Below are 13,001 nucleotides of genomic sequence, written 5' to 3'. Positions count from 1 at the left end.
ACCACATACCATGGGAGAAGCAAAAACAGTGCTTTGCTGTCTCTCTCATCCAAAAACCAAGCCAGGGGCCAAGTGACAGGGCACCTGATTGAGCACATGTTACCACATGCAAAGAGCCAAGTTTAAGTCCCCAGTCCCCACCTGCAGGGAGAAAGCGTTGTAAGCAGTAAAGCAGTGTTGCAGGTGTCTCTCTTCCTATCGTCCCCTTCCCTCTCAATCTCTCTGTCTCTAAATACATAAAATGTTTTTTTAAAAAGTTGTGGTTCAGTTCTGCTATATGGAGAACCCTCAATTTAGTGGTCAGGGAGGTGGTGGAGCAGGTAGAGCACCCGACTTGCATGTATGAGGTTTTTCTCTGCCAGAGTGATATTCTGGTTTTCCCTGAGTGAAGGACGGGGATGGATATATATATATACATATATATATATATATATATATATATATATATATGTATATATACTTTGTGCCACATGCACTTATCCTGCTGTGCTACAGCCTGACTCCCCCCATAAAATTTTTAAAAGTTAAAGATCCTGAATTCAGTCTCTGGCACCATGAAGAAAAAAATATATATATATAATAAAAAATTTTTAATATATTTTAATTTATTTCCTTTTGTTGCCCTTGTTTTATTGTTGTAATTATTTCATTTTTTAAAATTATTTATTTATTCTCTTTTGTTGCCCTTGTTTTATTGTTGTATTTATTATTATTTTTGGATTTATTATTATTTTCGTTGTTGGATAGGACAGAGAGAAATGGAGAGAGGAGGGGGAGACAGAGAGGGGCAGAGAAAGATAGTGCTTCACCACCTGTGAAGCACTCACCTGCAGGTGGGGGGCCAGGGCTCCAACGGGATCCTTAATGCTGGCCCTTGCGCTTTGCACCACGTGCACTTAACATGCTGCGCTACTGCCCAACTCCCATTGCTGTATTGTTGTTGTTATTGATGTCGCCATTGTTGGATAGGACAGAGAGAAATAGACAGGGGAGACAGAGAAGGGGAAAGACAGACACCTGCAGACCTGCTTCACCGCTTGTGAAGCGACTCCCCTGCAGGTGGGGAGCTGGGGACTCGAACCAAATCCTTATGCTGGTCCTTGCACTTTGCACCACATGCACTTAACCTGCTGTGCTACAGCCCGACTCCCCCATAAATGAAATTTTTAAAAGTTAAAGATCCTGGATTCAATCTCTGGCACCATGAAGAAAGAAAGAAAGAAAGAAAGAAAGAAAGAAAGAAAGAGAGAGAGAGAGAGAGAGAGAGAGAGAGAGAGAGGGAGGGAGGGAGGGAGGGAGGGAGGGAATGGATTTGCCTGGAACACAGGGGACTTTTTGGGGAGTGCTGGGGGCATTCCTGGGGACAGGTCAGCTAGGGCCACACTGCTGGGTCACTAGTATGTTCCTAAGGGTCTTCCCCAGCTTCCTCCCTCCCAGACCTGTGATCACTGGCAAGCCCCAGGCTCTCCCCGAACCTGTGTCACCTACAAAATAAGGAAAACCACCCCTGCTTTGTATTACTGTTAGCTAATGACTATCAGTCTTGGCCATAGCTGTAGTCACAGTGCTAATCAGAGTAGATCCGAGGTTTATCTTGTACTAGGCACTGGGCCAAAGGAGCACTTAAGTATTATCTTGTGGGATCCTCAAAGCCAACCCAGGGCTGTCCAGGGAGCTTTCTGAGGGATAAACATTTGAAAGCATGTAAGGCATTTAGCCTAATCCCGAATACTCAATAAACTCTCAAATAATACACTCAAAAAACAAATAATGACACTATTTGGCCCAATGACTGTGCCTACATATATATATATATATATATATATATATATATATATATATATATATATATATATATATACACACATACACAGTTGCTAGAAGGTGAGATGGAGGGAAAGATAAACAGAGAAGAGAGACACTTGTAGTTCTGCTCCACTGCTTGTGATGCTCCCCCCAACCCCTAAAGGTGGGAACCGGGGCTTGAACCAGGTTCCTTGAGTGTGGTAATGTGTGCACTCTACTGGGTGCACCACCACCTGACCGCAGTGTCCCATCTCTTCAGAACCCCTTTCTGGAAGCAGCCCTCCTGGAATTGTCCTCCAGTCAGTCTCCTGCCCTGGCCAACGTGGAACTTATGGCTTTGTGCATCTTCCTTCTCCAAAAATCCCTGTACCCACATGTGTGGTTCTCCAGAAAAGTGGGCCTGTGTCCTTGTTCCTCTGGTCTGGGTGGCCCCACAACTTTTTTTTGTTGTTGTTTATTTACTTATTTTCCCTTTTGTTGCCGTTGTTTTTCATTGTTGTTATAGTTATTATTGTTGTTGTTATTGATTGATGCTGTTGTTAGATAGGACAGAGAGAAATGGAGAGAGGAGGGGAAGACAGAGAAGGGGAGAGAAAGACAGACACCTGCAGACCTGCTTCACCACTTGTGAAACAACTCCCCTGCAGGTGGGGAGCCGAGGGCTCGAACTGGGGTCATTGCGCTTTGCATCACATGTGCTTAAACCACTGCGCTACCGCCTGAATCCCAACTTAATTTTTTCCTAGGCTTAAGCACACTGAGTAGAGTATCTGACTTGCTGATGTGGGGTCTTGAGTTTGATCCCTGTCCCAAAGTCATTTCTGGATCCCTGTCTCTCTCACTCATTAATAAAAAAATGATAGCGAGAGACAGAACTGGAGTGTTACTCCAGCACGTGATATGGGGGTTAGAACTTGGATCCTCATGCTTGCAAGTTCTGTGCTGTAGCCACTGCATCACAACTCCCCGAGGACTGGGGACGGGGACAGACAGATATGAGTGGATATAATGGAGGTAGGAATGACCTCTGAACACAGATGATGACCCCTCCTGTCACATTCTCTTCTCCCAGACAGGGAAACAAAGGCTTTGTAGGAGTCTCCTGGTCAGGGTTTATGTAGGGCCTCTGAACAGGTCTTCCAGAGACAGAGCTGTGTGGTTTCCTGCCCACATGTTCAGGGACGTGGCACAAATCCAATTCAGATACCCTAGAGCATTTTTTTTTAATTTTTATTTTAAAGGAAAAAAAAAAAAACAGTGCAAAAACCCATTTTCCAGTGTCAGTCATGCCCACCCCCTAACCCCAGGTCACCTGCCTCCTACTCAGGTGGGATTCTTCCTCCCACTTGGCATGCCCTCCCAATTCCTGGCTAGGGGCTCCACTTCCCTGGAGGGTCAAGTCCCAAAGGGGGTGGGTGGGGGGGAACATAACTGAGGGGGTAGGCAGCCCCTGATTGGCCTGTCCCCCCCCCCCCCCCAGGTCTCCAGCCATGGCACCAGGCACCCCTCTTGGCTCTCATTAACCTTCTCCTGACCTCATTACTAGCCTGGGGGGCACTGATCTGGAGGGGAAACCTGTGTCCACACCCCCCTTTGCCCCGGGGCCGGCTCGGGGCTCTCCTCACTGAGGTTGGGGGTTCCTTCCCTCCCTCCAGGGTGGGGGAGAGCAGTGAAACCCCCAGGTTTAAATACCTTAATGAAAGCAGGGCGTGGGGGGAAGAAAGGGCTTTAGTTCTAATAAATTATTAGCGTAGTTTTAGTGTCCGTGGGGGGTGGGTGGGATGGGGCGGGGCGTGGCCTCCAGGGCCCCCCCTTCCCTTACTGGTGAATCTCATTCTCTATGAGGCTGTCCTCACAAGACTGGAAGTCCGTGTCTGTGAGGCCGTCAGGCGGCATCAGCAGCTCCTCATCCTGGGAGGACGACGACGGGGGCTCGTCCCCCGAGCTCCCGGGACCCCCATCCCCATCCCCGTCCACCTCTGAGTCCTGCAGCACCTGAGCGATGTATTTCTGCAGGAGAACACAGGGGTGCATATCAGAGTGGGGTCTGCTCTTGGTGGTCAGGGGTAGGTGGGATAGCACGGCATCTGCAGTGGGGTTCAGTCCCCCTCTGGCCCCCAGAGAAGGCAATTGTTTCCACCCCGGGGAGAGGGAGCATCCAGAAAAGGACTGGAGTGCCAATGGGACCCCAGCTATCTGGTGAATCGGAGCACTCACCGCAGATTTGGGGACAGCCGCAGCAGTGGGGGGGCGTCCATTGCTTCGGGAGTCCACGGTATCTGTCTCTGTGTGCTCGATCTTGAGGGGCCCAGGATGAGTTAGGGTGTGTGTGTGGGAGGACGCTTCAGCCCTCAGCTACAGTGCTGACCCCACACCCTCTGGCATCCCATCACCCCTGCCCTTGGTCTCCAAGTCCTCCCTGCCCCCCTCCACCCTTAAGCTGCAGCCCTCAGCCACCACCTTGATCCCTCGCCCCCCACCTTGTAGTTGTGGGCACTGAGGTATTTGAAGTGTCCGAAGCAGACGTGGCAGAGGCAGATGACGATGGTGATGACCAGGACCACAAATGTGAACATGGACGTGGGGGCTAGAAACCCTGGTGTCCATGGGGGGCGGGGAGAGGGGAGACAAAGAACAGAGTCACTGGCTCAAATGATAGAGCACTGGACTCACAGTGCCCGGGGTTCCCAAACTGGGCTTCCCAGTTTGGTCCTCAACACGATATAGACTGGAGAGGGGCTCTGGTTTGCTTCTCTCTCCTTCCTGTAAAACGCTCTCTCCCTCATATATAGTAAACACAGCTAAAACTTAAAAAAAAAAAGGAGAGAGCTGCTTCTTTGCTACACCCTCCCTGACAAGCTCCAATACCCCACACTGTTGCTTCCACCTGAACGCACACGCAGGCTTCCAGCTGCTGTGGCCTGGCCTAGGCCTCCTGCCTGCAGAACTTTGAAATCAAGAGCCCTCCTGGGGCTGGGGAGACAGTACAGTGGTTATGCACAAAGACTTTCATGCCTAAGGCTCTGAGGTCCCAAGTTCAATCCCCAGTGCCACCAAAAGCCAAAGCTGAGCAGTGCTCTGATCTATTTCTATTTCATCAAAATAATAAATGATATTTTTTAAAAAATTCCTCCTGTGTCTGCTCTTGACTCCGGTGAGGGCTTCCTCCGCACCCCACCCAGTCCCGAGGGTGGGGTTGGGCCTCACCCGTGCGCATGGTGGAGAAGAAGAGCAGCCAGAAGAGGCAGAGGATGGGGGCAGCCACCACCTGGTTCACAGCTCCTGAGTGGATCTTCTTGTCCAGCTTGGCAGGCAGGTAGGCGTAGTAGAGATTGTACCTGTCTACCAGGTGCTTCAGCAGCATGTACATGAGCCCTGGGGGAAGCCACATGGGCCCTGACTTTGGAACCAGCACCATGGGACCTTGGTTCATCTGTCACAGGTTGTCCCGGTCTTTCTGAGGTCACTGAGGAGCTGCTCTGCCTCTTCCTACCCCATCCCTGTGTAGGATGGGACCCCTAGCTGCCCGTGCAGGAGCCTAGAACTGTAGCCCTAGCTCTGCTTCAGCCCCAGGCTAGGAATTCTACCAGAGACTCATTCATCTGGACCAACAGACATCCTCTTGACAGAAACTCATGTTGCTTTTGTCTTATTTCTGTCCCTAGACAGATGAGCATAGACTAGGTGGTTAATTCTATTTGCCTAGAGGCTGAGGGGAGGGGAGCTTTCATATGACAAGGCTAGTTTGGAGTCTATGATAGTAACCAGGGCGGTTAGGGGGCCATGGGGGAGTAGAGATTAACATAAGGAACAAGAGTTGACGAGAAACTTGGCTGGATTTCTGCAGAGGGAAGAGGGATTTGCCTAGGCCGCTCAGCTAGCATTAGTAGGGCATCTCCACAAGGGCTAAGGACCCCATCTTGCTCTGAAAACCAAATGCCTTTCCTGAGCTTACAGGACTGTGTACGCATGTAGCTATGGGTCCTGAGTAGGAGTGTGTGAACGTGTCAGTGGCTACATGGGGTGTCTGAGCATTAGTGTTGATGGCTGTGACCTTGTTGAGGTGATTCTATCTGGGGCCCCAGCACAATGGCTGGCTCCAACCTGAGCTGAGATGGTCTCCCCCTCCACCCCCCCCCCCAGGCCAGGCCCCAGATTGAGCCAGGAACCGGGCGGGAGGCCTGAGGGGCCGGTCTCCCAGCCGGGGCCCTGTCCACTCGGGGCGGCCTGCCTTACTGGAATGGAGTGGGTGAGGTCCTGGGTCCCCCCGAGCAGGGCCCAGGTCCCGGCGCGGCGGTGCCTACCGAAGGGCACGATGATGGGGCAGGTGATACTGTAGGTCATAACCACCGTGAAGACGCACATCATCCAGGCGTAGGCTGCGCCAAACTGGAACTCGTAGGCCTGATGCTGGGGGGGAGATGGGCAGGAGGGTGGCTCAGGGAGGGGAGCAGGAAATAACCTCCGGGTTGAGAAACCAATGTCTGGGGTAGGGCAGGGCGATGCAGGGGGAGGCAGGAGCTGCGGCTGAGAGGATGGCAGGGTGGGTAAGTGACAGGACAAGGGGTTAGGCTTTCAAGGCCGGCAGGTGGAGGCAAAGGGACAGGGTTTGTGCACCTGACAGTGGGATACCCAGAGCCCTAGTGTGGGGTCAGGAGAGGAACTCTATGTGTGGGGACCCATACCTCCCCCACTCCCTTTGCAGAACTCTAGGCTGGCAGAAGTGGAAGGAAGCCTTCTGGGCTATCTATGCTGAACCACTGTTGTATGAATAGGAAAACTGAGGCCCTACCACAGCACCCGAGCCCCACAGTTGCTGCGTCTAGTTTTGCCCGCCAGGGGGCGCTGTGTGGCCACCGCCGCTGTAAGCGGCCGTACCCGCTTCACGTTGCGCCTCTCGGCAGCTGAGCGTGCCAGGCAGAGGCGGATCATGTACATGAGCAGGCCCGGGATGCGCAGCAGGTCCATGGCGTTGCCGATAAAGGCGGAGGCGATGACGTAGTTCACAAAGAAGGCGCCGTTGTCGGGCAGGAACACGCACCTGTGGGCATCAGGCGCTCCAGTATTGACCCCTAGGGGCACCCCCCACTGGCCGCCTGCATGTTAGCAATGGGATGCTCACCACACCTTCACCCCAAAGTGCCTTGGAAAGGTCACCCCAGCCCAGCCCTCAAAGCCCTGGCCACACACAATCCTGTCAAAAGCAGACACCTCCAAAGGAAGGCCCCCCACAAGCAACCTCAAGGTACACACTGAGGTTACCTGGGAAGACCTGTGGGAAGAGTGTTCGAGATACCCCAAGTGTTCAGGACATCACACCCCAGATCTCCACAGATAACCCCTGCTAGACACCAGAGACCAAGAATGTGAGCCCCAGGACATACTCTTTTCCCCCACTCCCCAAGCTTAACTCAGAGCTGCTCTCAAAGAGTAAGCTCAGAAACCTTCCAGAACACCAGACTCAGAGTCCTTCCCCAGCCAGCTTCCAAGTAAGTGTGTGTGTGTGTGTGTGTGGGGGGGGGGGGGGCGACACACAAGCTTTGCCAATGCCTCAGATGCAGGAACTTCTCCCCCACCACCCCAACTCCATTCATGAAACACTAGGCTCTCACCCCAAATGTATAAGACTCCTACTTGCACAGCCATGGTGTGCCCTTCCCCCCAACAAGGTACCCCCTTAGGGACTCACAGAGAAGACAACCCCATAACAAGCTCTACAGTCGTGTCTCTGAATAAGCCTGAGACTTCAGAGATGTTCCTGTATTCCAGAACACTCCAAAATGTGAGCCCCAAAGTCCCCCAGAAGACACTTCAAGAACCTTCCGGAGCTACTCAAGAGTGTGCGTTCCAAGGACCTTCAGGGACACCTACAGGAACCTTCATGTTATCTCCCAAATCTCACTACAAACACCTCCAAACCTTGTTAGTGGAACCCCAGACCCCCATAGTCGAGGAATACTAGTTCCAGAGGTCCCCATGGAGATCCACCCTAGTGAGGGTCCCTAAGACCCGATACACCTCGAGGGTGGCCTCAGAACCTAGACAGAAGTGCCCAAAGAGCGAGCCCCAATGCAGGCCTGAGGGCCTCTCCCCTGTACACACCGTGGGTACAATCTTCAGAGGTGCGAGCCCCCTCCCTGTCCTCTCAGGAGTGGAAGCTTTGCCACACCCACCCGTACACTGACCCATGAGATTCCCAGTGTGTGGGGATTAGCCATGAGCATCAGGCACACCCACCCCCACCAGTGGGCCTCCACCCCGGGGGCCTGTCACTACTCACTCAAACCGAATGGCCGCCTCAGCCAAGAATTTCTTGTCAAAGAGCCAGCGAAAGAAGAGGTCCAGGCTGGAGGGAAGCGCGTAGGAGGAGAGGTGTGATGGGGAGTGCCAGAGGAGGGGAAGTCCCACTCATGAACCTCTGGGGACACCCCCACTTGCGGTCTGTGCCCCCAGTTCTTCAGGCAAGGAGGAAGCCTAAACTGACTTGCTGAGGAGTTATTCTGATGCAGTCTCCGCCCCTAGGTTTTACTACGCCCAGCGAAATCCTAGCAGTGCCCCCTTCAACCAATCCTGGCCCCATACGTCACCCCTGGTTGTCTCACCCCTGGTTGTCGCTCAATAAAAAGCCCCCTCACCCCCCCCTCTCTGGGCTCTCAGCTCCCCCTCTCTCAGATCTCGCCCCCTTCTCTCTCCCCGTGGTCAGGTAGTGGGGACGGCCATTGCCGGCTGGCTCCACGTGGTCTGAACCAACCCCCCCCCCATCCTATAATAAAGATTTGTGTACCCCTTTGCTCTGGACGTCCACTCTCTTCTCCGCGGTGCAGCCCGACACCAGACCACCACCACAACAACTGACCCCCCAAATCCTGCAGTACCCGACTCTGGCTCCTGGCCCATCCTCTGCTTGAGACTCACCTGCTCAGCCCGAGAGAGGGCAGGAGCAGCACCATGAAGATGAGGAAGGTGTAGCACTTGTGCATGGTGGTCCGGTTCTCCCCGGAGCTGAATTGGGGCACAGGGACAGGTTGGGGAGTTGGGGTGGGAAGAGCACCCCAAAGGAAGGGGGGCTGACTCGGGGAGTGTGAAGGGCAAAGGGTTGCCCAGAGGATGAGTGTACACCTGGGAGAGGCCCCGGGGAGGTGCGGTGCACGACTCACCGTGTCCAGTGAGCTTCAAAGAAGGCAGAGTAGTAGACGATGGTGGGGAGCAGAGCTGAAAAGCACCACAGCAGCAGGGTAGGGAAGAATTGGGTGATGATGGGGTTCTGTAAGGTGGCAAAGTGCATGTCAGTCTAGCTGGCTCAGCTTGCCTGGCCAACCTGTTCCCCCTCCCCACAGCCTGGGTGGCCCCACTGTGGCTCTTAGGATCCCAGGTTACACACCCAGGCCACCCGGAGGGCCAGGGGTGATGCTGGTAAGGAGGAGGGCAAGCGAAGATGCACAACCCTGGAGTGAATACACAGTGAGCATTTGGCGAGTACCTAGTATGTGTCAAGCACTGGTCACGTAGTTGATATGTCTGACTCCTCCCCACAATGACATCGCCCCATCTTATAGATGAGCAAACCGAGGCAGAAAGAGTCAATGGCTCAGAAGCTGTGGGAGTTGGATTTGAATCCAGGCAGTGTGGGTCCTATCTGTTATGCTAGTATCATTCAAGTGATCTCCAAACTGTTTTCCCTTCAACTTGGAGGTTATCAGGGGGTATATGTGTACTGTGAGCATAGCAGGATGGATGAGGGGACCAGGCAAAAGTGGCCCCCACCCCCAATGGGTTTCATAAGATTCCTGCGCTAAAGGCATCAGAATGTAAGTGTGGAAGCTGCCACCTTCCATTCTTATTGCTGGAGAGACTGAGAACTAAGAAGAGCCTTAGTTGGGGCCAGGCGGTGCACACCTGGTTGAGTGCTCACATTATAGTACGCAAGGACCCAGGTTCAAGCCCGTGGTCCCTACCTGCAAGGGGAAAGCTTCATGAGGGGTAAAGCAGGGCTGCAGGTGTCCCTATCTCTCTCTCTCTACTTCTCCCTCCTCTCTCAATTTCTCTGTGTCTATATAATAATCTAAAGAGAGAAAGAAAGAAAGAAAGAAAGAAAGAAAGAAAGAAAGAAAGAAAGAGAGGATTTGGTCGAGGTCACAGGGTCGTTAGGACTGGAGCTGGGCTCTCTTTCTCCCCTGGATGTCTCTCTAGGTGGCCTTTCCCAGGAGAGGGAAAGGAACAAGAAAGGTCTTGCAGCCCAGGACCAAGTGGGTCCTCGCTGGGCTGAGCAGACAAGCATTGCAGCTTCTACCCTGAGGAAGGACCAGGAGCCTGGCCTCTGAGTCCTGTGACCCTGCCCTGAGGGGATGGGGCCTCACGTTGAGGTACTCCACAGGCTTGGTGACGTTGAACTTGTCCATGGTGGTGATGATGATGGCCGGGGTGGTGAGGAAGAAGAGGAGGATGAAGAGGACGACATTGATGACCAGGCAGCGCAGCCACCAGATGAAGCCTCGGATGGACAGGTGCTCCCTAGGGTGTGGGGAGTGTGGGGGGAGGGTGAGCGAGACGGCCACTCCTGGGTCCAGATGCTTCCCCCAGCCCCCAGCCCCCAGCCCCCAGCCCAAGCCCTGTATGGCCTGGGCCTGCCACTGTCACGTGCTCACCAGTAGATGTTCTGGGGGTCAGGGGCATAGGAAACGGTCCAGTTGGAGATGTGCAGGGACTCGCTGCAGGACGAGGCACGCGGCTCTCCGCGGCAGGTGCAACCCTGGCACTTGCACACGTTGAAGTCCTTCAGGATGCTGGGGGGGGGGGCATGAGTTAGCCTGGCAGTTGCCACCAGGAACCCTACCTGCCCACAGCTGGTCACTGGTGGGGGGGGGGGCAAGTAGGGAGGGGCTCACATGGCGGTGATGGTCTCGTTGTGAAAAGTGACGAAGGCCATGCCGAGCGGCTTCTCATTCACCTTCTCTTTCTCCCGCTTGTAGTCTTCCTTCAGCTTCTGCTCCAGCTTGGTGTAGTACTCGATGGCCTCCACCTGGCAGGGCGGGCAGGGGTGGCGGTGGGTCTGCACTGAGAGCTGGCTGAGGCCACAGCCTCCAGCCAGCACGCCCAACACCTACTGCAGGCCTGGTGCTGCTGCAGGCTTGTAAGGGGTGAACTCCTGGCCATCATGGGAGGGAGGAAGGGGTAGGGGCACAGAGAACAGTCGGGAAACTTGCCCGCAGCCCTGCGGAGCTAGTGTGTGTTAACACCACGCTGGCCCATTGGCTTGCCTTTTCTGATTTGGCACAAGAGACAGACCCAGCTATGGGCCCCAGGCTTCAAGAACAGGGGTCAGATGGTGGCACACCCAGTAGAGTGCACATGTTACCATGCACAAAAGAACTGGGTTCAAGCTTCTGGTCTACTCCCCATCAACAGGGTAGAGGCTTCACCAGTGGTGAAGCAGTGTTGCAGGTGTCTCTTTCTATCTCCCCCTTCCATCTCAACTTCTCTTTGTTTATCAATAAGAAAAAAAAGAAAAAACAAAAAAGGATGTGGCAGCGGGGACCAGGTTAAGCACACATAGTACAAAGCACAAGGATCCTGGTTTGAGCTCCTGGACTCTCATCTGCAGGGGGGTTGCTTCACAAGTGGTGAAGCAGGTCTGCAGGCATCTATCTTGCTTTCTCCCTCTCTGTATCTTTCCTTTCCTTCTCAATTTCTCTTTGAAAAAATGCTGATTGTAGTGGGTATGTGGTACTGACACCAAGCTCCAGAAATAACTCTAGTGGCAGTAAAAATAAGATAAAAACAGAAAAGGACCATAGGACAGCTTTGCCTCTCCTAAGAATCCACCCACTGGACACTTGTATGTATGGTACGTAGGTGTACACACGATTCTGGGGGTATGGCTGTGGGGTGCAGCCACCTCGCCGGCAATCTGTCTCCCAGGGTCTCCCAAGTCCTTGCTATGCCCACCAGTGCTCCTGCCCTGGCCAGCCCGCCTTACCTGCTCACAACCACGCACCACGCAGCAGCAGAGGTGGCCACAGGGCTTGGGGTTGATCATGGTGGGGATGTTCTCCTTGCTCTGCAGGTTTGTGAAGTACAGCTTTCCCCGCTCAGCCTTCTTCCTGTGGATGCAAGTGCCGAGTCACCCACCTCCCTGGGCCTAGGGCTAGCTAGAAGGGGATGGGGGATGGTGGGGAGCCCTGCTCGGGGTTATCCATCCCCTCCCTGAGGATGGAGGTCTCTGGCTCTTGGGTTTGCTTAGGGTACAGGGTTCAGACATGTCCCTAACACCATGGCTTTTGTCAGCCATCCTTGAGGGCCAGAAGCTCTCTTACAGTCTGGCCTATATTTCTGTCACTACATGACAAGGGGTCATGTCCTCAAGTGGGGTGGGTGCTGGGCCTTTGGCAAGAAACCCAATCTCCAGGCCTTGATTTTTCCAGAGCTGAACTAAAGAGCACTTTGGCAACAAACTGCAAATAAAATGCTCTGGCAAACAGAAGAAAAGGGAGCTGGAAGCAAAGACACCCTTAACAATGGGCAGGGAGGGGGCCTTGGGATATGTGTCCTCCCATCCCTCCCCCCTTCCCATTACCTCTCTGCATCGAGGAACATAAGGCGAGCCACATTGTAGCAGGGACGGGCTTCAAGAACTGTGCAGTTAGGGTAGGCCTCCCTGAAACACAGCCCACTATTACCTTCTGCAGGGACCTCCCCCCTTCCCCAACTCTCACCCCTGACTTTGAAAAACACAGTCCAGTTCAAGTTTTCATCCTTCTTTCCTTCCTTTCCTATTTCTCTTTCTTTTTCTTTTCTTTCTTCTTCTTCTTCTTTTTTTTTTTTTTTCTTTTTGCCTCCAGAGTTATTGCTGGGGCGCCTGCACTCCTGCACTACAAACCCACTGCTCCTGGAGGCCATTTTTCCCATTAGATTGCCCTTGTTGTCGGTATTGTTGCCATTGCTGTTGCTGTTGGACAGGACAGAGAGAAATCGAGAAAGGAGGGAAATCAGAGAGGGGGAGAGAAAGATAGACACCTGCAGACCTGCTTCACCGCCTGTGAAGAAACCCCCCTGCAGGTAGGGAGCCGGGGGCTTGAACTGGGATCCCCTATGCTGGTCCCTGCGCCTGGTGCCATGTGCACCTAACCCACAGTGCCACTTGCCCAACCTGCTCTCCCTTCCTTCCTTCACTTTTTCTTTTTTCTTTTCTTTTTTTT

General features: G+C 53.4%; 1 protein-coding gene across 4 annotated transcripts in view; it reads right to left on the bottom strand.

Moving 5' to 3' along the window:
• Window positions 1-3,032: 3,032 nt before the first annotated feature.
• The window catches only part of TMEM63B (transmembrane protein 63B), a 28,293-nt gene continuing 18,324 nt past the window's right edge, over window positions 3,033-13,001 (bottom strand). For 3 of the 4 annotated variants that reach the window (XM_060189883.1, XM_060189884.1, XM_007530400.3), the window contains 14 exons: window positions 12,380-12,460; window positions 11,783-11,906; window positions 10,692-10,825; window positions 10,452-10,589; window positions 10,164-10,317; window positions 8,964-9,070; window positions 8,722-8,808; window positions 8,087-8,152; window positions 6,685-6,847; window positions 6,111-6,216; window positions 5,014-5,181; window positions 4,287-4,402; window positions 4,024-4,104; window positions 3,033-3,816 (listed from right to left, as the gene is read on the bottom strand). In XM_060189883.1, the coding sequence (XP_060045866.1) occupies window positions 3,625-3,816; window positions 4,024-4,104; window positions 4,287-4,402; window positions 5,014-5,181; window positions 6,111-6,216; window positions 6,685-6,847; window positions 8,087-8,152; window positions 8,722-8,808; window positions 8,964-9,070; window positions 10,164-10,317; window positions 10,452-10,589; window positions 10,692-10,825; window positions 11,783-11,906; window positions 12,380-12,460 (1,717 nt within the window). In that variant the 3' untranslated portion in view covers window positions 3,033-3,624. The remainder of the gene's footprint in view (window positions 3,817-4,023; window positions 4,105-4,286; window positions 4,403-5,013; window positions 5,182-6,110; window positions 6,217-6,684; window positions 6,848-8,086; window positions 8,153-8,721; window positions 8,809-8,963; window positions 9,071-10,163; window positions 10,318-10,451; window positions 10,590-10,691; window positions 10,826-11,782; window positions 11,907-12,379; window positions 12,461-13,001) is intronic. The other variant, XM_060189885.1, reaches the window with a different exon arrangement.

The sequence above is a fragment of the Erinaceus europaeus genome, chromosome 4, assembly GCF_950295315.1.
Source record: "Erinaceus europaeus chromosome 4, mEriEur2.1, whole genome shotgun sequence".
Taxonomy (NCBI): domain Eukaryota; kingdom Metazoa; phylum Chordata; class Mammalia; order Eulipotyphla; family Erinaceidae; genus Erinaceus; species Erinaceus europaeus.
The sequence above is the reverse complement of the archived record's forward strand: the minus strand, read 5'-3'. Positions and strand labels throughout refer to the sequence as shown.